Raw genomic sequence first — 21559 nt, 5'->3', positions numbered from 1 at the left:
GGCCCGGTGTGGGGGCTTCAGTCTGTGCAGGCTGAGCCCCCACAGCCTCCCATGTGGAATGGGGAAGAGAGGAGAAGGATGATGGTCGTGGGGTTAAAACAGGGAGTGGGAGACATCACTGGAGTATGCAAGCATTGCCACTCGTTCATGCTCGCTTCACGCAAAAGGTCAAAAATTCTCTCGTGAGGTGGGTTTTATTTTTAAAGAACAACCTAGAGTGGTTCACAAGCATTTTCTCCCTCAGCAGCAAACTTCCCAATGCTATCTTAATAAACATGGTGACGCTGGGGAGGGATAAAAGGCATTTTGTTTTGATTCCATTTTATTTCCTGAAATTGCTTTTTTCTTTCTGCATTTTTTTCTTGCCATTCAGTTGTGGTGGCCCTCACAGAGGGTAATGCAATAACACTGCTGGCAAGGTCAGCTTTCCAATAACTTTGCAAATGGCATTTCCCAATGACAAAACAAGCACAGCTTTTCTCCTTTTGTAATTAATATAATAGAAATGTCAACCTGGAAAGGTGGTCTCTAAAGGTAGTATGTTATCAACAGAAAATTTTTTTAAAGGCAGAAAATGTTTCCTTATCTATAAAACTGAAAATATTATTTGCCTTGTAGAACTACTGTTACAAACACAAAACAACATTTCTGCAGCTTCTGTACATATCTCAAAAGCAAGCAGGGAGAAGAAGAGTTAAATTGCTTGAACTGCCAATTCAGACACTAGATCATTTTGAAAACTGCACATTTGTTTTGCAAATTCATTTTGCACACGCCCTGTAGAAGCACAGGGGTCTATGCTGTGTGCACGTACTGAAAGAAATGCTGCTTCACATCCATCTTCATCTTTAACTGAATCACATGTTTAATCCACACATTTCTTCTTCCCAGCTACTCTCCCATCCACATAAGCAGTAACAACCAGCTGTCATCCCAGGCCTGCCTGTGGCCTAGATGTCTCTCATCTGAAGCACTGAAGAAGGGTGTGGGAGCAGGGACTCTTCAAACTGCTTCTCCCAGTGGAAGGAAGCCCCTGCTGCTCAGAGGGACAAATGGAGTAGGATGATCTCTTCTCCCTGAAAGGGGAATGAGTTTTTGGAATTGTCCCACAAAGGGGCGTGGAGGCACTGACCCATGGAGGCCGAGCCCATGGGGCTTTAGGCACACTGGATCCCATCTACCTCAATCCAAACCTAGGTGTTATAGTGTCTGGTAGGTCAGCGCTCCACCTAGGACCTGCTGCTTGCTGTAGTCTGATTCTCTCCTTCCAATGCACACAAGGACAGTGAGCCACAAGTCCTGTCATCCAAGTCCTTGTGTACTTAGTTTGTACAGCTCCTTGCAGGCACTCAGGACAAGAGAACATAATCTCTAGCATGCCTTGAGGAGAGTGGAGGAAACAGAATGGAGGAAGCTGCACTCCCATCTTGGGTGAAGCAAAGGGGCGTTGGGGAAGAGTATTCAGCTGCAGCAGAACAACAGATCCTGTAGTTACAGCATGGGCTGTCACAGCACATTAGCAGAATGCAAATTTCCTGTGAAAAATATTTGCCATCAATGTCAAAGCCAAACCTCCAGGTGTTTGCAGCTCTTGGCACAAGATCAGCATAAAACTGTGTTTTCAAATGCTTGCAGAACAGTGATCAGTTTAAAAATGTTCCCCCCTTCATCTACTCTCACTTCAATCACTTTGTCTCAATTCCTCACACACAGTCTTGTGCCATCCAAAACACAGTGACTAGACAGCCAAGTAGGGTGCAGTGTCCTGTGTCCTCAGTGCTGTGTATGGGAGCAAGTTCCTGGGATGGCACAGCCCTGGGGTAAAGCACATTTCACCTCCTACGGACCCAATGCAGTGGCAAGCAAAGGGACACATTTGCTGGAATCCTTAGATAATCTTTTTTCTTCACTACCCAAGGAACATAAAAAGAAGTAGATAACTACAGACAGACATATTTGAGTGTGGCTCTGCTTCCCTACACTTAAAAAGCAGCTTGAACATCCCATAGTAGGATGTTCCTACACACAACCTCTACAATGAAAATAGTTCTCTTCCTGACAGGAGGAAAGTTAAAACATAATTTCAATGTTAAAAGCTTATCTTTTTTTCCTGTCTCATACTCACACTATGTTTGCCTATTAGTCCCCTTCCTAATTCCTGACTTCAAAAAGGTAGTGGTGTTTCTGGGGAAATCCTGAGGCTCTGGATTCATACAGAGAGAAAATTAAGCCTCAGTTCCCTCACTGTCCCAAACGGCTTCCACCTGAACAGGAAAGGTTATGGTTACTGGTTCTTCACAGTTCCTGGACTAGATGTCCCACAAAACACTGAAAAAAACCTCAGTAGATGTCCCATACATTGAGAAACCTGTAATATAATAATCATGCCATCAATCAGAATTAACTGAAACTAGACCAATTCTTTGAATTTGCTGAAGTTTCTATTAAGTAAGGTTGTTGTCTCTGAAATATTACCTAAACCAACATGCTCATGAAACAGAGAACAGTTCATTTCTCCTCAGTGCAACAAATCATGAGTCAAAGACCATTTCCACAACACTTTGAAAGAACTCATTTGACTTCAATATATATTCATCAATTTAAGCAATGCTTGACCTGAGATACCTCATGATACTGTGCCAGTAGCAATGCAAACCTCCCTAATTCTCCAGACAGTCCTTCAGTTTTATAAAGACTTTGGGTCTTCCTTTGAAAGGATGCTCTGAGTGACTGGTGTCTGAGTAGTGCAGCTGTTCTTACCAGAGGCTCACATTACATGTTGAAATAAGCTACTGTGCAATTACTTAATTATCTCTCTCTCTCTCCTATCCTTTAAGAAAATCCACTGCGATTCAACTTGAAGCAAACCCAGTTAATCCAGTTTTATGGCTGAGAATTAAAACAGAGAGAAGTCAGAGATTCAAAGCTGCAATTCTTGCGGCAGTACCACCACTCTAAGAGGCACAGATATCAACATTTTCAAACCCTAAGCATCTGAGGAACAAAGAAACACAGAAAACCCTTTTTGTGCAGCTTATCCGAGCTAGTAGTTCAGACCCTGCTGTTCACAAATCCTGTGTCTCTTCCCCTGCCCTTCAATGCCACCCAAGCCCATGCCCAGCTACTTCCCTTGGCCACCTCGTCCTGTTCACCCTTCCCTTGCCTGCAAGGTGCAGACGTGAGGCTTGCTGTGCCCAACCTCCCTTAGCAGTAACTCCCTCATTCCACCCATCCATCTTCCTGCTTCCTTCTCTGCCGTATCCACTCAACCATCCTTCATAATTCAGGACTGAGGAGCTAAGGAATAAATGTTACAGAACACGCATCAAGGGAACTATAACTTTGAATTACCTGACCTGGGTGAGTTTAAATTTTCAGCCATAACATTGGATTAACCTAATTTCTTTTTATTGAATATTTTACCTTTAGAAGTCCTGCAGCCTGTTCTCTCAGAGAAATATGAGAACTGAAGGTCAAATAAATTCTTTTATGAGCAGATTTCTAATTTTCATAATCTAACCTCTTCGCATTGAGCACTGATATCTAGTGGTGGTAAAACAAATCAGAAACCAGTCAGTATTCTGGAAAAAAAAAATTACATTTTTACAGCCCTTCAAAAATACCTCATAAAATGACATGTAACTTTTAACTTTGCTGCGTATTCTGAATTGTTATAAAATTTTTAAAAACCCTCTAAACACCTTGCTTAAAGAAAAATTGTCAGACATAACATCAATAAGAATACAGAGGCTCTCCTTGTGCTTCCACCTTAACAACATCAGGTATAAAGACAGTAATGAACTCCATATTTTTATCATTACAAGGTTTATCAGATATATAAAAAGGCAAGAGAAAGAATTACACAGAATTGATTCCCAAAAATATTGCCAAGATAATTTTTATGAGCTCTTTCATACTTCTAAAAGGGAAAGGGAAGCAAAGCCCACGAGTCAATTCATCTTCTGCCTCCAGGCTGGTCATTTGAAGCTGATGTTCACCATTTCCATGTTGAGAACCCTCAGGTGACTAAGTTCTACTCTAACAAAGCATCTCGCCTTCATGCCTCCATGGGACAAATTCCTACAGGTACACACAGAGGTGCACAGAGAAGCAGAATCACTAAAGTCACTGAAAAGGCAAATTTTTCCACTAGTTAGGAAGAATTAGAGCAACATCAGATCAAGAGTGAAAGATCTCACTGGAGAGGATCCAGTGGAGAGCAGGAAGGCAAGGGCAGCCCACAGCCCCAGGCGCCTGCAGAGCCCACAGCCAGCCAAGCAACTCGGTCACCTCGGATCCAGAGATCCTTTCAACAAATGCAGACTGACAAGGCAGAACCTAAAGGAATTCTTAGGCTTTGAAAAGTCATTTTGGAGCGGGATAAGGAAGCGAGAACTCAACAGCTCTGCTGCTTTCTTCATTGAGTAAAAAAGTGAGTAGTAAACCTATGATCAAATCAGGCAAAGGAAGGAAGCTCATGTCAAAGAAAGAAAACCAAGCAGAAGACAAGCAGGCACTCATCTGGGAGCCAATGTCAGAAAACATGCTTCTCTCCTGTCTTTCAGAAACCTGCAAATCTCACTTGAGAGCCAGAAATATTTTCTGGTTTAAAGATACTTCCTCCTTCCTAATGGTCTGTGCACTGCTTCGAGACTACTACAGACAGCCTCTTCTCCAAACACATCGATTTCAGCTCTCCTTATTCATTCTTTATAGAGACACTCTGCAATTGTATTAGTAAATGATATTAGCAGGCCTCGCAGAACAGCCTGTTTCAAAGGAAAATGGCTTGTACTCACTTTATTCTGGAAGACAATTTCCATTTGCTTAATATAGTCCTGATATTTCACTGAGGTAATTACACTCTTAGCTATCAGTAACAATTAAACCTTTAGACTAAGGTTGCTTAATAAAGGTCTCAAAATAAATATCACATTCCAAACAATATTTTTAAATGTCAAGCATGCAAATAAGATCTTGTGCAATGAATATAACCAAGCATCAAGTATAAATCAGCAGAAAGTTGGTCTGGCATTGTACAAATCTCTGCAAAACTTGCTGTTGGAGTACTGTGGGATTCTGATGAGCATGCTACAGAAAGGGCAGTGCAGGCACTGCAGATAAAACCATTTCAGAAATGTTCTGACTGGTTCATGACAAAGGCAAGGTGAAGCCACCAACTCTGCTATGTTTCTATAGTTGCAGAGCTGAGTGACTTGTGTAACACAGTCAAGACTATGGTGAGGCTGATTACATCTATTCTTTTATATTTTCTGTAGCAACTTCCATGAAGAGTAGAGTCAGACCATTCCATTACAAGCTAAATAAAACCCAGAAGCCAAGAAATTAGGGGGTACACACAAAGGAGAAAAATCAAACTCTGAGATCTAGAGACATTTGAAATGAGGTCAATAGCTCCTAGCAAGGTGCTACATATGGAAGGCAAGAGCATGGTTAAAAGGTCCTAACAATGCAGACAGCAAGAAGATAAAAAGGTGAAGTTGACTAGTGACAGACACTTATAAAAAAAGCAGACAGAAGAAATGTTGTCAGACACTCCTTGTCCATCATCCATTGCAGGCAGAAGAGTGGCACAGCAAATCACCTCTAATGCTGCTATATTTGGGAGGCAGCTGCCCAAGCTCCAGAAGGTGATTAGGTGGATCAGGACTAAAACATCGCATAGTAAGTAACTGGAAGGAGTGACTCAAAAAAAAAAAAAATCACAATAAATTTTGACTATACATGGGGAAAAAAAACCCTAATGTTAAAAGAAATCCTCCCAGAAGTCTCTTTTTTTCTTTCCCTGAAGCATCTCCACCTCTACCTCACATGAGACAAGGCTGTCAAAGATCAACCGAAGCAAACACAAAACATGACATTTCCTCAACCCCAACAGAAAATGTCTACAGCAACAGTCATCAAACCCCTAAATCCCACTTTCTCCTCACAAACCTTAGCACATTTTATCCAGTAACCCAGACACGCCTGTGTAAAGCAAGAACACAAAGTCCAACAACCGCCCTGCACCAGACTGAACTTGGGATCAATATAACACCAGCTAATGGGGGGGAAAGGGGAGATTTTTCTTAAAAGCATCTACCTCATCTCTGACCTCTTGGTCCTTATCCTTTAAAAGAGGCACCCTAGAAGAGAAGAATCTGGGAATTAAAATTCATGATGTTACTGGGTACTAGAAATTACAATTCAGCAGAGACTTGTTCAAACCCCCTGGACTCCAGAGGCAGCAATTACCTCGTTCTCTCATCCCACAGCAGTTACTGACCTTCTCTCTTTCCTTGCTACCATCCCCCTCCACCCGCAACTACCAATCACCTTTTCTCTGAAATTATTTAACTGATTAATATAATCAAGTGGACATTAAGTGGACCTGTGCTCTAACTAAAAGGTCGTTGAGCTTCTTTCAAACACAGAGTGCCTTTCCTCCCCTCTTCTCAAGCATGCAGGATGATCTCCTAAGTACTAGCTCACCTGACAAAACTTGTCTTGCTGAATCACAGAGGAGGGAGCAGGGGAATCGCTTTAACATGTATTTATTTGCGGGCATAAAAAGGAAGATAAATTCCATGGGTTTATAAAAATCTACAGAGAGGGACCACAGCAAGCAGTGGGGAAGGGCTGGCAAGGGTCAGGCTGTCAGCAGATAACAGTCACACAGAGTGGCAGCAGAGCTGGTGCTGCATGAGGAATGGTGGTGATTAAATGATACACATGGAGTCACGAAGTGGATTGGGGAAGGCAGAAGGATCACGCCCTGAGAGCCAGGGAAGAGCAGTCAGCACTATTCCTGACACAGAGGAACAGCTCAGTTCTGCCCCAAAGCTGTCTGTGCTACTGGCAACAGAGCACAGGCTAGAACACCCAAAAAAAGAACTGTTGCAAGACATCTGTTTGCCAGAGTGGCTGGTTTTATTGCCATGGAGTGCAATATTTAAAGCTGATTTTTAATGTATTACAGGAAAAAGAGTTCACCTTCTTCATAATTCACCTTCTTCACTGAACCCCCAGATCTTTAAGACCCTTCCTTGAGCTTTAAAATCATCCACCTCCTAAGACAAACAATGCAGGACCCGGTACGACAGAGAAACCATCAGCATTATTTCAAATCTTTACCAATTACAGAACAAAGCAGATGGCAAATCAAGTCATGAACTCTGCATCTGCCATGCTTAATGAACAGTTTAATTACCTAGTCCCATTTCTGACGCATCTCTGCCACTCTCGGCTCTGGGAGTCACTGAGATACTTCACTGACTCTTGCAAAGATATCTCCAGGAACATGTGGTATGAACAGTCAGCTGGAGCTGGTTAATCAATACTTGTTTAACCTCCAACTTTTATGGTGATGGCCTAAATTATGTCTCAATAGAAACAGATTTCCTATTAGATCACGTGATCTGGTTGAACGCTCAGAACACAACATGGAATTTTGCAGCAGAGAACCCAACGGCAGAGAAACGCAGACGGGAAATAACCACAGCAAAACAACAGCATCCAGGACAATCAGATCCATTCATTTGCTGCCTTCTGCCTCAGATGAGACCAAGGGAAGCAATTAGGACCGTGTGCATTCACAAAGTCTACAATTTGAGAAGCAAATTGGACTCATTTGGGATAAGTTACAAGAAGTGAATGAAATTGCATTTCACTTTTGGAGTCCTTCTGTATGCAAATAAGCACGAGCTTCCTGGGAAGGACCACGCACTGGCACCAAGCAAGCAGGGCAGCTGGACTCTGGTCAGGTCCTCTGCACCTGCTCTGGGCTGCTCCTACTCACTCTGCAGCTTCCTCCAGTTGTATCCATGGAAGAAATAGCTGGTTTAAGGTGTCAATGAACCACACACATGCAGGAGGAGAGGCTGTTGAGCCTGAACCCTCATAGCAGCTGAAGAATGGGCATATTGCAATCAGCTAAAAATCACAGGGAGAGAAGAGGAGGTGACAACCCTAAAAAGATCTATGCCAGCCACCTTTAGGCCCTGCACACAGAAAGCTTTGAGAACCCTTCAGTGGGCCTTCATTGCTTTTCTCCTACCTCATCCTACACAAAGTCCATCTGCACCTCCTGAGAGCTGCCCTCAAACAAATATACCAGAGCTTTCTTTCCATTATGTACTGACTCCATCAGCTGTTTGCACTCAGATAAGGATTTGGAGAAAGTCTTTTTCGTTTTTGGAGACCTATCTGTCATATAAAACTTCCTATGATATTCAAATTTTAGCCATTCAGTTGCAGAACTGACAATTGTTTTTAGTAAGCCTACTTCATAAATAAAGACCAGGAGTTGTGTGCAAAGCTCTCAGAAAAAGATAAATACTCACAAGCTTAAGGACGACACAAAAATCAAACACAGAACTGTAGGTAAACATGGTATTCAAAGCCAATACAACAGTAAATCAAACAGGAAAAAGGGCAGAGGTGGAATAGGTCTTTTCCCAGCATTTCAGATATTTCCCACTACTGTTGTATCAGAACTACCTCAGGTAATAAAGCAAAGATTAAAGATTTCCCTGTAACTCTGAGCAAAGTCAAAGCAAAAAGACAGCACAACAGACAGTGAACCCAGCCAAGTGGATACACCCCTTCAAACATCAGTTTCTTTTTAATCACCTTAAGTGAACAGTGACACTCCAGGAGATGCCTTCAAGCCATCAATGTCTGAAACCCTCTAAGGTGTCCAGATTTAGTCTTACGTTTCCTTGAAAACATGTAGATCAGAAAACTTAAGTACTGACCTGATTTACAAGGACATATGGGAGAGAGTATTCAACTAACACATTCTAGACAGCAGTTTGTCAGGAATAACCTACAGCAGCCCACTGTCAGAGGTGGAATTGATTGGGCTGGACAACAGCACTAGCATTTCAAAGCCTGGAGAATGCTGTTCTTCAATTCTGCCAGGGAAGAGAGATTTGTAATGACTCACCCAAATACCCTAGACTGATAATTGTGCCAACTCCAACCAGCAAACTAAGTGGAAAGGCCCAAGTAAGGTCAAGAAAGCCCAAAAGAAGTAAATGAGGTGAGGAAGGCAAGCAATGGAGGGAGAAGTTAAATGCATAGGAATGGAAATATGAGAGCAACCAAGACAGACAGACTGTGCCATGCAGAAAATGAACAAAACCGAACAAGCAAGATGGGCAATATGTGAAAGCCCAAAAGTATTGCTTCAGTCTTCAGGAAATAACTCAAATAGCCATACAAGTAAGCTGAGAAGGAATCAGATTAGCAAAACAAGTACCTCCTGAAGAGAGTATGTTTACTACTAAAATATTGGGTACTGCTGTTATCGAATAAAGAACAGTTTATGCTTTTCCATTGATCTTTTAAAACATATTCAAGGCCTGAGACTTCAGGTTACAAAGCTGAGCCCAAAGAAAGGCTGTCACTGCATTAAACATGCATTGTTAAGCATGTCTGGTGCCTTTCATTCCTTATTTGCTCAGCATACAGGAGCAGATTCTCTGCCCTACTAGAGGGTCAAATATACACAAATGCAGAAATCACACTATCAAAAGCAATAGCAAATCAATCATATATATAATAGTGTCCCCCAAATTAGATTTTCACAGTCCTACTTAACAAGACAAAGATTCAATTCATCTTTTCCATTCTCAAATTACATAGAAGCACACTGTACTACTGATGCCACTAATTAGATGATTAAATACCATTCTAGGTGATATGCTTTCAATGTAAAATAATTATTTTTAACAGGCAATATATTTGCTCGATCTCATTTTAAATCACAATATTGTACTTTTTAATTAAATGAAACTCCTTCTTCTGATTTTGCATGAGAAGAGCAACCACTGGGAGAAACAGTGCCAAGGATAGATTGCCCAAGTACCATAATGCACCTTCCTCACAAAGGACCCTTAGCATTCTCTGGATGGAATATAAATGTTCAGAGAACAGCAAAGTCTTTCTTCATTTACAACAGGTCAGTTGAGGAATCATTGAGCACAGTGAAAGCTTCCACTGTCAAAACACAAGTTTATTTGCCATGGTCCGATGAAGGAGTTTTCCATTTTTTTCCTCTACTCCTCCTCAGAGGCAGGATAGCAAACAAATCAAAGGCTCTGTCTTTCTAAATAAATTAGGGTGAAATCCATTACATGACAAAGTACTGTTGGTTTTTTGTCCAGCACTTAAAGAAAAGTAATGATACTTTGTGTTCTACCACAGACCTGTTTCTGCTGAGGACTGGAAATAAGTTAACAAAGGGAATATTTTAGAAACCATCTGAGAAACTTCCTTCAGGGCTGAGCAGCCCAGTGCAGTGTCTGACAGCTGGGAAGGCTGTCAAGGAAGGATTTTTATTTGGTTCAGTATCCACCTGTGCTATACCTAGCCATGCCAGAACAAACTAGAACACTATGGAGAGCTGTCTGCTGCTAGAGGTATTAGAAAGACTGAGGAGAAGAGATGGTTTTCTGTTTCCATGGAGAGAGTTTTGTCCACCCACCCTGACTGCAGTGCCTACCTCAGTGTGAAGCAGAAAGAACTGCTGTCATTTTTTTCTTCTCGCATATGTGACTCTCTGTGGTATCAAATTCTGCAGCCAGAAGATCTGATACAATATCCTCTTGTAAAGTGTCTGCTTCATGCTTCAAGAAGCCCTGCTTTAGATTTTCACTGCTTCTTTGGCTCAACAATGGCACAGATTTACACAGAATTGGGTGCAGCACAATTAGAAATTATAAAAATGCTTTGTTGAGACTGAAAATGAAAGCCTAAAGTACAAGGAATAGAACAGCTCTTCTCCCCCTTGCATTACCATACTCCCATAGCACCACCTTTCTCCCCATCTCCCTCTCACTTCCCTACTTGAGTCTGACCTCATACACACACACAGCCTTGCCTGTGTGAGCAGCCTTTCACCATCAGGGAGACTGCTCAGATGGGAGAAGTTTTGTAGAGAGTACTCCTGGACAATGAAGTAACTATCTTTCTGACTATAGAGAATTATTATTCCCTTTGGGGAAAGAGGGCTCTCAGAATTTAATATAAAGTTTTCAATGCTCTACAGACTTCAAAATTATTGTATAGAATTTCATCACAAGAGCATACCTGATACAGGATAATGCAGGGTTCTTTGATATATCCTATAGAAAATCTTAAAACGTATTTTCAATTTACTGGTCTACTGCCTACCATTACATTCCAACAGACTTTCAGCGTAAGAGGAAGGTGAATCTCTTACTCTCTGTAAATTGTTTTTCCACAGGAACAGTTGACAAGGTGCTGTCGCTTTGTTCTCTTTAGGAAAGGAGGCAATGCAGCCAAAGCCATTATAAATTCCCTTCAGTGGCTCAAAACACTCTAGTGACAACACAATTCAATTCTCTGCCCTCACACAAATGCCAAACCTGAGACGAAGTCACGTGTTGCCAACACAGCCTGGGCCCAGATGGGGGGAACACTACCCTAGGATGTACTAGGCCTTTTATTCTAGCACTGTCCTAAAGACAAGCTGCGTGTCTCTTTTTGCACCCACCATGTGAAGACCCCATAGTGACTTTGCACTACCAGTTACAGCCATGACCAAAGAAGAAACAGCAAGGGTGGCACCCGGAGGAAGGAAATAAGGACACAGGCGTCTCCAAACGCTACCTAGAAACTGACCTTGGTGAGCAGCAGCACACGTTTCTGCAGCCGTCTGACCACTGCTTCATGATGCTCACGTTGCTTCTTCTCGTCCAAGAGCTGGCTCTGGATGTGCAGCATCTCCTCCTGCAGCTGCTGCCGGGCCTTCTCCAGCATTCGGGCACTAGGGAAGGGAACACAGACCTGTGAAACCTTGACCACTGCCTCTTGATCAGACAGAGCAGAAAGGCCTGACAGGAGCAGCATCACCGTGACACCAGGACACTGGGGTTGGTGCCATTTCATCTTACTGCTGCACCACTGGAAACCGAGGAGCTGCAGCCTCATTATCAGCTGTTCTCAGAAAAAGAACTGAGAGAAGAATGACCCCAGTGACAGCCTTCTGGTTCAGCACATGACAATTACTGGAACCTCACATATACAAAGCATTTAAATGACTGTGTATCTACTTCAAAATCAAACAGTTTGCCTTGCAGAAGATGCTTTGTTTTCAAGAAATGGCACACAATCTTGGGTTCCACTTTATCTTCTCCTCTTTTTCTAACAAAGTAAAAGCAACACTGAGATTTAATATCATCTGCTTTGACAGACAGATAATACTCAGCAAGTAATTATAGCCACCACCTGCACATTGCTCTTGCCAGCAACCTATATTGGAAGAGAAGTGTCTTCTGAGGCCAGGTGATTAGCACTTCTTTCGCAATGTGGACATGACTCTCAATTAAGCCAGAATAGCTTGGTCCCTCTTCTTCTCAGCTCTCCGTGCAGCATGACGTGGTGATGCCCAATTACCCATGCATTCCTGGAGATGTTCTTCATGCATGCCCTTCAGACACTCAGCCTGCTGCTGGGCCACTAATGGGCAGCTGTTCCCATGCATCGAGCAGCTTATCACAGATCAAGTATGCTGGCCAAGTACTTGATCAATAGCAAAAAAAGAATTAAATCATTCTTGTGACTGCTGAGAGTAGGTTTATGATTTAGGTATGACAAGTTTATCCAAGACTGCACTAACTTTAAGTATTGAATGAGTCAGTGGGACATGAAAAAAAATATTGCACACAAGCCAAAAACCCTCAAGCAAGCTAGAAAGATCAAAACCAACATCTCCAGCTTATAAAGGAACAGAAGATCTTTGTTTCTCTGATGCTAAAAACAACACTGGAAAATTTATGAGTGCTACAGAGGGGTATTCTTTATCATTATAATTAAAAGAAAATAAATAAATAAAAATGTTTTAAACAGCACTATTGCTAAGGTACTCTTTAGATAGATCTCAAAGGGAATACTGCATTAAAAGTCACTCAGTGTAAATCATCCTGCCCTGCCAGGTCACCAAATTGTACTTCTTGGGAAATTTATGTAGGAATTCACTAAAATCCACAAGCGGCTGTCCCCCTGTGGTGGTACAGACCTCCCCTATATGTTATATTAACCTCAAAATCCTCCTCCTTGAAGAAAAAGAAATGCATTTTAAAACACCAGATGAACCAGAAGCCTGTTTAAAGCTCCAGTTCAATTTGGAATCATTCACAGACCAATTTAATAATCAGGGACAGTGAAATAGTGTCTTCATTGTTGTAGTCAGGTGGGAAAGGTCATCAAGAGGGCTTCAAATCTGCATTTGAAAATGGATAGTTTCATTACCAGGGCACTACTACTTCCTTGGTCTGTTTTAATTAATCAGTTAAAAAGAGAACTTGTGTCCAAGAGCAGTATCTGTGGTGATGGAACGTGAAACAGTGCCAGCCTTGCCCTGGATGCTCCCTTCCCCATCCCAACCTCAGCAAATATCTCCAATTCAGTCTCATGGATACTTAACAGAAACACTAGACCTTTTCTTATTGAACAGTGCAAGAATTCCACAGGATAAATTAAAAGATCAACACTCGTCACATTCTAGAAAAGATATCTATGCTAAAAAATTACCCAGAAGTCAACATCCAAAGATGACAAATAGCAGGTAGAGTCCTGACATACTTTGAAATATGGGGTTAAATCAAGTGGTGTAACCAAGATGTCACATGTCACAAGCACACGTGTGCCAATCAGGAAGGGATCACTTGCAGTGCCCAAACCCCACGTCACTCAGAAGTTAGACATGCCAGATTATGAGGTGACCCCCCACTGCTCTCCAGCCCATCCTTCCATGGGAGGTCACCAGCCTGCAGCACAGCCAGCAAACTCAAACAAGCACCCACACCTCCACTGCTCAGCTCCCAACACACCATCCTACACCCAAACAATCCTTCAGGGGCAATTCAGGCTGGCAGTAATTTCCAGTAGATGGAACAACTTGGGCAACCTCTTAAAAATGTAACGGGAAGATTCATCATACCATGCCTCTCAAAATCCTGGGCTCAAAACACTTCTCCTCCTTTCCAGGGAGCTTGTTCCAAGACAGGCTTTACGCCCATGCGTATGTGCAAGCCCCCGTTTGCAGCAGGTCACCCTCCAGTACAGGGCAGGACAGACTGGTGAGACCAAGCAACCTCAGCTACTGCCTTAAGATTCATTAGGGTTGGTTCAGCAATATTCTTTTTTTATGCTCAGTGTAAATGTAAGTACAAAACCCTCATCAACTGTGTTAGAACAAATTAAATTTCACTACAGCAACCGTACTGCAAATATTGTTTTCTACCAAAGAAACCTAGTGCTGATTAGAGTCAGAACAGAAGAAAAAATGCAAACATAAGATTAAATAGCACCAACCGACCAGAATCTTGTATTTGATTATTGCAAAACATCTTGATAGGACAGTGGAGAAGTATTTTTTTTCCTAATCTCCCAATATTGTGACCTATGTCTACAAATGCTGACATTCACAAAGAAACATGAGATATGTGCTAGGTTTCCTTCTTGAAATAACGAAAAACATTTGAGATTTACATCTCGCAGAGAGCACAGACATTCAGCCACGTATGCACCTCTCAAACTAGGCTGGAAAATAACTCTTAGAACATGAGAAAAGTTAAGCAAAGAGAGACAAATGGGCAATTTCATCGGTCATTGCATGGTGTTTGGAAAGAACACCATCTTCTGTTTCTGTTTCAGCCTCAGAGCAAATGTGATGTTAATGTAACTGAAATTCAAATGCCAGAGATGTCTGTGAAACCAGAGACAATATTCAAACTCTCTGAACACACTGTGTTACCATAGGTTTCCTTGCTATAGGAAGCATGAAATTCAACTTCCTTACAACTCTCCACACCATGCCAAAGCAAATTATTGAGATCCTTTCTTCCTCTCTTAGGACAGATTGATAATTCTTCCAGAAACTGCACTGAATACAACAGAAATTCTCTCTCTTAAAAAAAAAAAAAAATCCAAAAAGTAAGTTTTTCTATTCCTTATTGACACAGAACAGGATTTTAAAATACATGCCCAGCAGCATATGCCATTAAAATCAGATGTAGGCACTCTTCTCCCACACTGATGACACCAATGGCTTTTCTCAAGTAATTACTCACAGAAAATAAGGAATGAAAAAAAATTAAATAGGCCCAAAGTTCCCCATTCAATATAAATTTGGTGAACTGGCATTTTTAAAAACCTTTGCAAGTTCAAAGTAAACCTGTTAAGCCTTAAAAAGAAAAAGTAATTTCTGTTTATCAGCCTATTAATGTTCCTTGTTCCACATTCCAGTGAATGAGATGCCAACATCTTTCTGTTCTGAGCTGTTGAGACTCTTCATATTTTGCTCTTCCCTTCTGTAATCCACTTTAATGTAATCTTAACGATAAAACTTCATTTTCCAGACTCATCTTTGAAAGACTGAGAACAATGACAGCGGAGAGTGAATACTGAAGTTATAAGATACATTTTAATAATCTCCTTCAAAAAATTACAAAAGCAGCTGATAGCTTCCCCGCCCCCAGTGATCCATAAAACATTATTTTAAGCATTCTATCCTTTCAGCAGCCCAGTTACCACCTCAGAGATACTAAAACAGTAACAGGGAAAGGAAACAGGATGCAGAAACAGCCTGTGCATCAACCCAGGAGGAAAACAAGAGGTCCACAGCAGCATAGAGGCAATTAGAAGAGCAACACTGTCTGGGTCATGTTTTCCAACTCAGGAAAAGATGAGACACTTGCACATACCAGGGCCAACTGTCAGAAACGAGGATCACATCAAAGGAAAGCACCGAAAACCAGACAGCATGGATGGGAAGAACACTGAGGATGCACAGAGGGAAAACATGATGACAGGGCTGTTCCATATACATAACAGAAAAAAGAAACACTCTGCAACTACCAACATCTTCCCAACAGAGTCCAAAATAAAAAGGTTAGCACACAAGCTAATGAGGCAAAAAGGAGCAAGGGAAATTGTTTTGTAGCAAGACATCTGGATGAAGAAAAGCACACCCATTCCTAAGGCTTGATGAATTGCAGCCTTCTCAACATATTGACCCATTTATAGACAGTGCACACAAAGACATAAACCACATTGGAGAGTGATAAACAGAGAGCTTGAACAAAAGGTTATTTTTCATTCCAGTTCTTCTCCCCCAGTTTTTATGAGCCAACACGAAGGCATGATAGCAACAGGGTAACTCCAGCACGACTTTGGATTGTCCAGTGGATAGCAGCAGAACATCCCTGTCTGCTGCCCTCTCTCAGGGCTCCTTCTAACCTCCAATTTCTGGCACAGTCTTTTTCCCACCTCAGCCTCTGCCTAACCTGCCTCAACAGGACTGACCACCATCTGGGACAGGAATTAAAAAGGAAACGCAGCAGGAAGAAGACAATGGCAAAAATAATCTGACTAAAGAAGGGACAGGACACATGAAAGAAATTATGGGGCTTGGCAAAACAAAAATTTCCATCTTATGTTAAAAAGGAAAAAAAATTGATCCATTATAAAATGCTGCTGAAAAGATGGATGGGAGCCCTGAGAACACTGCTGCAGAATGGAGCCACTTGAACTATTACATTTAAGGCATGTAAACAAGAGAAACAAAATCAGGAAGTATAGTGCTGAATTATTTTAGTGCTACAAGTATTTCAGCTCAAAAGTCAAGGGTTTAGGTGCTACCTTGTATTAAAATAAGATTGTTTGGCATCCTACTCTGCTTCCTTTCCTCTTTCTGTACAGAACTGTGACCGTAGTGCAGCAGCAGCATCAACCCCAGCTCTCAGACACCAAGGGAACACTGGAAGCCAACATTTCCCCTTATCTCCTATGTCATCACTACGTTCAGAACGAGCAACGATACAAAATATTTACTGGAAGTTATTACAAGGGCAATATTTTATTTAAAGCTTTAACTGGGCCATATAGAGAGCCATATGAAATATTGCTACAGAAAATACTACATGAAAGATTCATGCAGTCATGAGTAACAAAACAAGCTTTCTTCTTGCTTTTTATTTCTCCTTAAGTCTTCAGCAAACACCTGCAAATTTTCACTTGGTTCACACTCTATATTTTCTCCAGTCCTTTTACATAACTCGCCATCATTGAGCTTCCATACATCACAAATAATTCAAAGCCAAGCAGTTCATCTGTCACGTTGCTGGTCCACAGACAAGGAAGGCTTGAATCATACTGAATTTATAATGAGGGATCAACATAAAGAGAATTATTTTGCTGATGTGGACAGATGAAATGGGTGAGAAGCAGACAGATGTTTGGAGCTTTATTGATACACTGACAATATGTTTTACCATTGAGACAGTATTTAATTTTACTCCCTAACTAGCAGCATAAATACCAAGGTCAGAAATGCTCCTTTAAAATGAACAGAAGTAACAAAGGTTTTATGTCCCAGCCCCAGCACAACAGCCATAATTGACATGCCTTCCACATCTACCATCAATATGAGAATGAAAGCAATGCCTTAATAAATGAGAGACTTCCATCATTTGTTTTGGGTTTAAGTTGACACATGAATAATTTGTCAAATACATCCATCCCTGAATTCTGGAATGTAAAATACTTCAAGGGTGAGATAACTACAGAACTAAATGTCCTTTCTCTAAGCCTCCAAACCTGGAGTGTACTTAAGGCCAAAGCTTCTACTAGAGACATTTATTTGGTGAATACAACTTTTACTGGTATTTAAAAGCTAGTGACCCCATGCTGCTTGTTGTATGCTTACTGACTTGAAAATGCTGCTGTCCTCATTAAAACTGGCTACAGGAGAAACCAATCTGATAGTTGAATACCCAAAGTGATTGATAACGGCTCATGTAGACAAATCTATTAAGGGCTTTTGGTATGTCCAAATGCTCATGGCTCCTGTTTTGAATCAAGAACGAGTCAGACACATTTGCATCCTGAGCAACTGATTCCCTTTGCAGTGCTTGGTGCAGAAGCAAATATTAAACATTCTTAATAACACGCAAGCAATTAAAAAGCAAGATATAAACCCAACGGTCCTCTGATTATTAATACAGCATATAGCCTGCATAGCATGTGTCATCTATCCCTGTATTTCTGTATGTGGCATTTGGCAATTATGGAGGACTGCCTATTTTTAAAGAGCACTCACTGATAAGGGTTTTCCACTCCCACTCTGAGATAAGAATAATCCCCCCACTCCATGCACATTAAAAGTGTCTTTCCAACACTGCAGAGAACAGGACACACGCTATGGCAACGCCTTCTGACCACAGACTGACACCCAGCTGAGCCAACATGGTCACTGAATTGCTCAAAATGCATTGCAGTGAGCTGGGAAAAGACTACTCCATTCCACTTATCATTAGCTGTGTTTGTCTGGTCCCCCTTTTGCAGGTCCTGGTTTCCCTGGTCAGCCTATGGCAAACAGATGGCAAATGGCTGCTCCCTTCCTCACCCCACCTCAGCTTTCAATGTTCAGTGAAAAGCAAGAGAACAAAATGTGGGAGAATGGGAACTGTCACGGGAAGGAGGAAAACAAACAAGCCCTCAAAAAAAAAAAAACACCCCAAGGAAGAATTTTGAAAGAAAACCTTTTCTCCAGCCAGGATCCAAGCATCTTCTCTGCAGCTGGCTTTATTTACATCATCTAATTCAAATTCTAAACGCTTCAAAGTGTTATTACACTTTTTTCTTTGAAAACAAAAATGACAACAACTGAAACAAAACTGGGAATGAGAAAACTCAAAGATTGAAATAATTACTAATCAAAGCAGAGGCCTGTACATGGGATGGTGAAGTCACTGGCTAGCTCTACCCCGTAATTTCTCTTCATGTCAGCTCTGATGAGTTTTATATTTCTAACATTTCATCAATTTGAATCACTAAATTCAATTTGCATTCACAGATAAACAGAGAGGGAATAATAAATACCCTCATCTGACCTTGAAGTGTGAGACAGAAAATTGCCCTCCATGATTTCATTTCAATCTGAAGCATAATGAATAATGCAGTTGGCCCCATCAGTTACCAATCCCTAATCACACTTGTGGGCTGGGTGAACTCACCACTGTGCCTAAATGTGATGAAGTCAGTCAGAACTTCTCACTCTTTTTGTACTAGTCTTTTTCTGCTTCTCCCTCACTATAGAGATTAAGCCTCTGCCTCTGAACACCAGCCTCACTCAGCCCCAAATACAACTATCAAGGATTTCAATTAGTTGCACATTCAAAAGTAGGAAGTGGGGTGAAGGCATTGTGTACTTTCCTCAGCCCAATCCAGTATTATGTGCATTGGAAAAAAATTTTCCCTCAATGCTCTAAATTCATAATATTCTCCCTCCCAGCAAGCTGTCACCACAGGCCCAACTCTGCAGCCCTGGTGTGAAGCAGAGCCAGGCAGCACACACAGCTGGTGGCACGACCATCGTGAGTGACTGTTTCCATGTCCTGTTATACAGACAAACCAACACTCACCAGGAGAGCAGAAAAGTCATCTGGGAATAGGCAGCATGAGTGCTGAGGAGCTGGAAAGGATAAAGGACTGCTAAAGAGGAGCAAAAAAAGGAAAATTTGCTTGGACTAGGGACAGAGGCGAGTAGGAGAATGGTTGTGCTGAACCAACTTGTCGGGAAATAAATCTGCTGAAATTCTAGGCTCTTGACAGTCAGATAATAGCTTATCTTAATAAAGAGGGTCAAAGTGTTTAGATGAGAAAAACAAAACATTAAAGCCTCCACTGCAATATAACAAGCGAGCCCTCACAGACTCGTGACTCATTACAGCTTCAGGAAGGTTCTGTGGATCCCTTGCAAATGACCTTTCCCAATGAGACCTCATTCCCAGTGTGCATTACCGTACTCCACAGAAATGAGTATTGAAATGAGTATTGTATATTACTGCTCAGTCACTTCCTTTTTCTAATATCTGAATGTATGACTACCTCTAAATGAATTTACAGAAACACAATTGGCTAAAATATTTCTTGCAGAACAATTCGGTGATGGACTCCCACCATAATTCTCACTAAAATTCAGAGCTACAGCTCAGCACTTCGGCATCAGGCTTTTAACCTGGAGGGGTTTTCAGTGACGTGTGATGAAAACCTGTCCAGGTTTTCACTTGGAACTCAGAAGAGAATTCGTAGCAGATACTTGTTGATGAGAAATAAACCCAAACAATTAAGTACTACCCCTCTAGCACTTACCCATGGGACACAGGAGCAGAAAGTAATGGAATGGCTGAGAAGCCACTTAGCTATCTACAACAAGCACTCCGACAGACTGCTGTTCTTGGCTTCTCTTTCTCACAAGTACCAATTTAACTTCATCTCAAAGCCACCTCCCACCTGCTTTGACTCAATTTATGTCAAAGCAGTCTACCATAATCCAAGCCATATTAAGCACAGCACTGTAACAGACCTGCTAATCATTAAATCCAAAATATAGAAGCATATTAAGACTCTGAAGGTCTTAAAAATTCTATGACCAAATAACCTGACCCATAACCATGAATTTTCCAAGCACCATCATGTCTTTGGGCATAAACAACTTAACATGATAATGTATGACCCTTTCTACCACACTCTAAAAACAGACCAGGATTCGCTGCTAACTGCATCTGTTTTCTGCAGGAACTCTGCCTCATTTGCTACAGAATTTGGAAGATTAATGAAGCACGGAAATTGCTTAAAGAGAATGGTCTCACATTAAGTCAGCTGAAAGTCTTGCCTATGCCAGAGCTCCCAGCCAATACTGTGAACTTTTCCAAGGTAGTCCTTGGTGCTTAGTCATTAGGTAGCTCTTCGTGCTCAGCTCAAGTGCTGGGCACTGACACTACTGCTGAAACCAAGAGCAGCTACTCACAACACAGGAAGCCTTGGGTAGTGCTAAGTATTTTGAAAGAACAAGTTCTAAATGTTCCAGAATGGCATCCTCAAAATAAGGCTACAGGGCTAGCATAAGATATAATTAATAATAACTTTTTGTTTTGTTTTGTAGAAAAACAAGATTAGTTGCTCATTAAATCAACATAGCAGACCATCTCTCCCAAAAGACACAGGAAATCTGCATGATATAGGAAACTTGTCCAAGAAGGCATCAGGTGACCTTAACTCTGGCATTTCCTACCCTTTGAGAGCTTCACCTTGCAACCCTTATGCTGCCTTGCAGGTATTCATTTTCTATATGGAGTAAGTATTACTTTAAAATTGAAAAAAAAAAAAAAAAAAAAGGCAAGAACATAAATCTACAAACAAGAATGAGGAAAAGTAGAGTTAGTGGAAACTGTCTCCAAAACATCCAGCATGGGGCAGACTTTGTTCCAGCTAAATTACTTTTCATTCTCACACACATCCATCTGGGGCACATATATAAGCAAACAGACCCACAAAAGCAGAGAAGAGCTGGTGTCCAGCCATCTAGTGTCAGATGATGAGCCTAAAGAGACTGAGATCTTTCCAGGCTAGGCTACCACACCATGAATATCTGCCATGCCTTTTGTGGTGGTGGCTCTTCAGCCCCACTCTCTAACCGTTCTGTGGATGTTTGTTTTCCTTGTCAGCACACAGAAATCCACAGCAC

At 41.5% G+C, this 21559-nt stretch overlaps 1 protein-coding gene across 1 annotated transcript in view; it reads right to left on the bottom strand.

Moving 5' to 3' along the window:
- Window positions 1-21559, bottom strand: part of MAD1L1 (MAD1 mitotic arrest deficient-like 1 (yeast)) — a 361734-nt gene that overhangs the window by 241777 nt on the left and 98398 nt on the right. Inside the window, exon 10 of the mRNA XM_008948855.1 lies at window positions 11650-11794. Coding sequence (XP_008947103.1) covers window positions 11650-11794 — 145 coding nt within the window. The remainder of the gene's footprint in view (window positions 1-11649; window positions 11795-21559) is intronic.

Source organism: Merops nubicus, unplaced genomic scaffold, assembly GCF_000691845.1.
Source record: "Merops nubicus isolate BGI_N331 unplaced genomic scaffold, ASM69184v1 scaffold16100, whole genome shotgun sequence".
Lineage (NCBI taxonomy): Eukaryota > Metazoa > Chordata > Aves > Coraciiformes > Meropidae > Merops > Merops nubicus.
The sequence above is the reverse complement of the archived record's forward strand: the minus strand, read 5'-3'. Positions and strand labels throughout refer to the sequence as shown.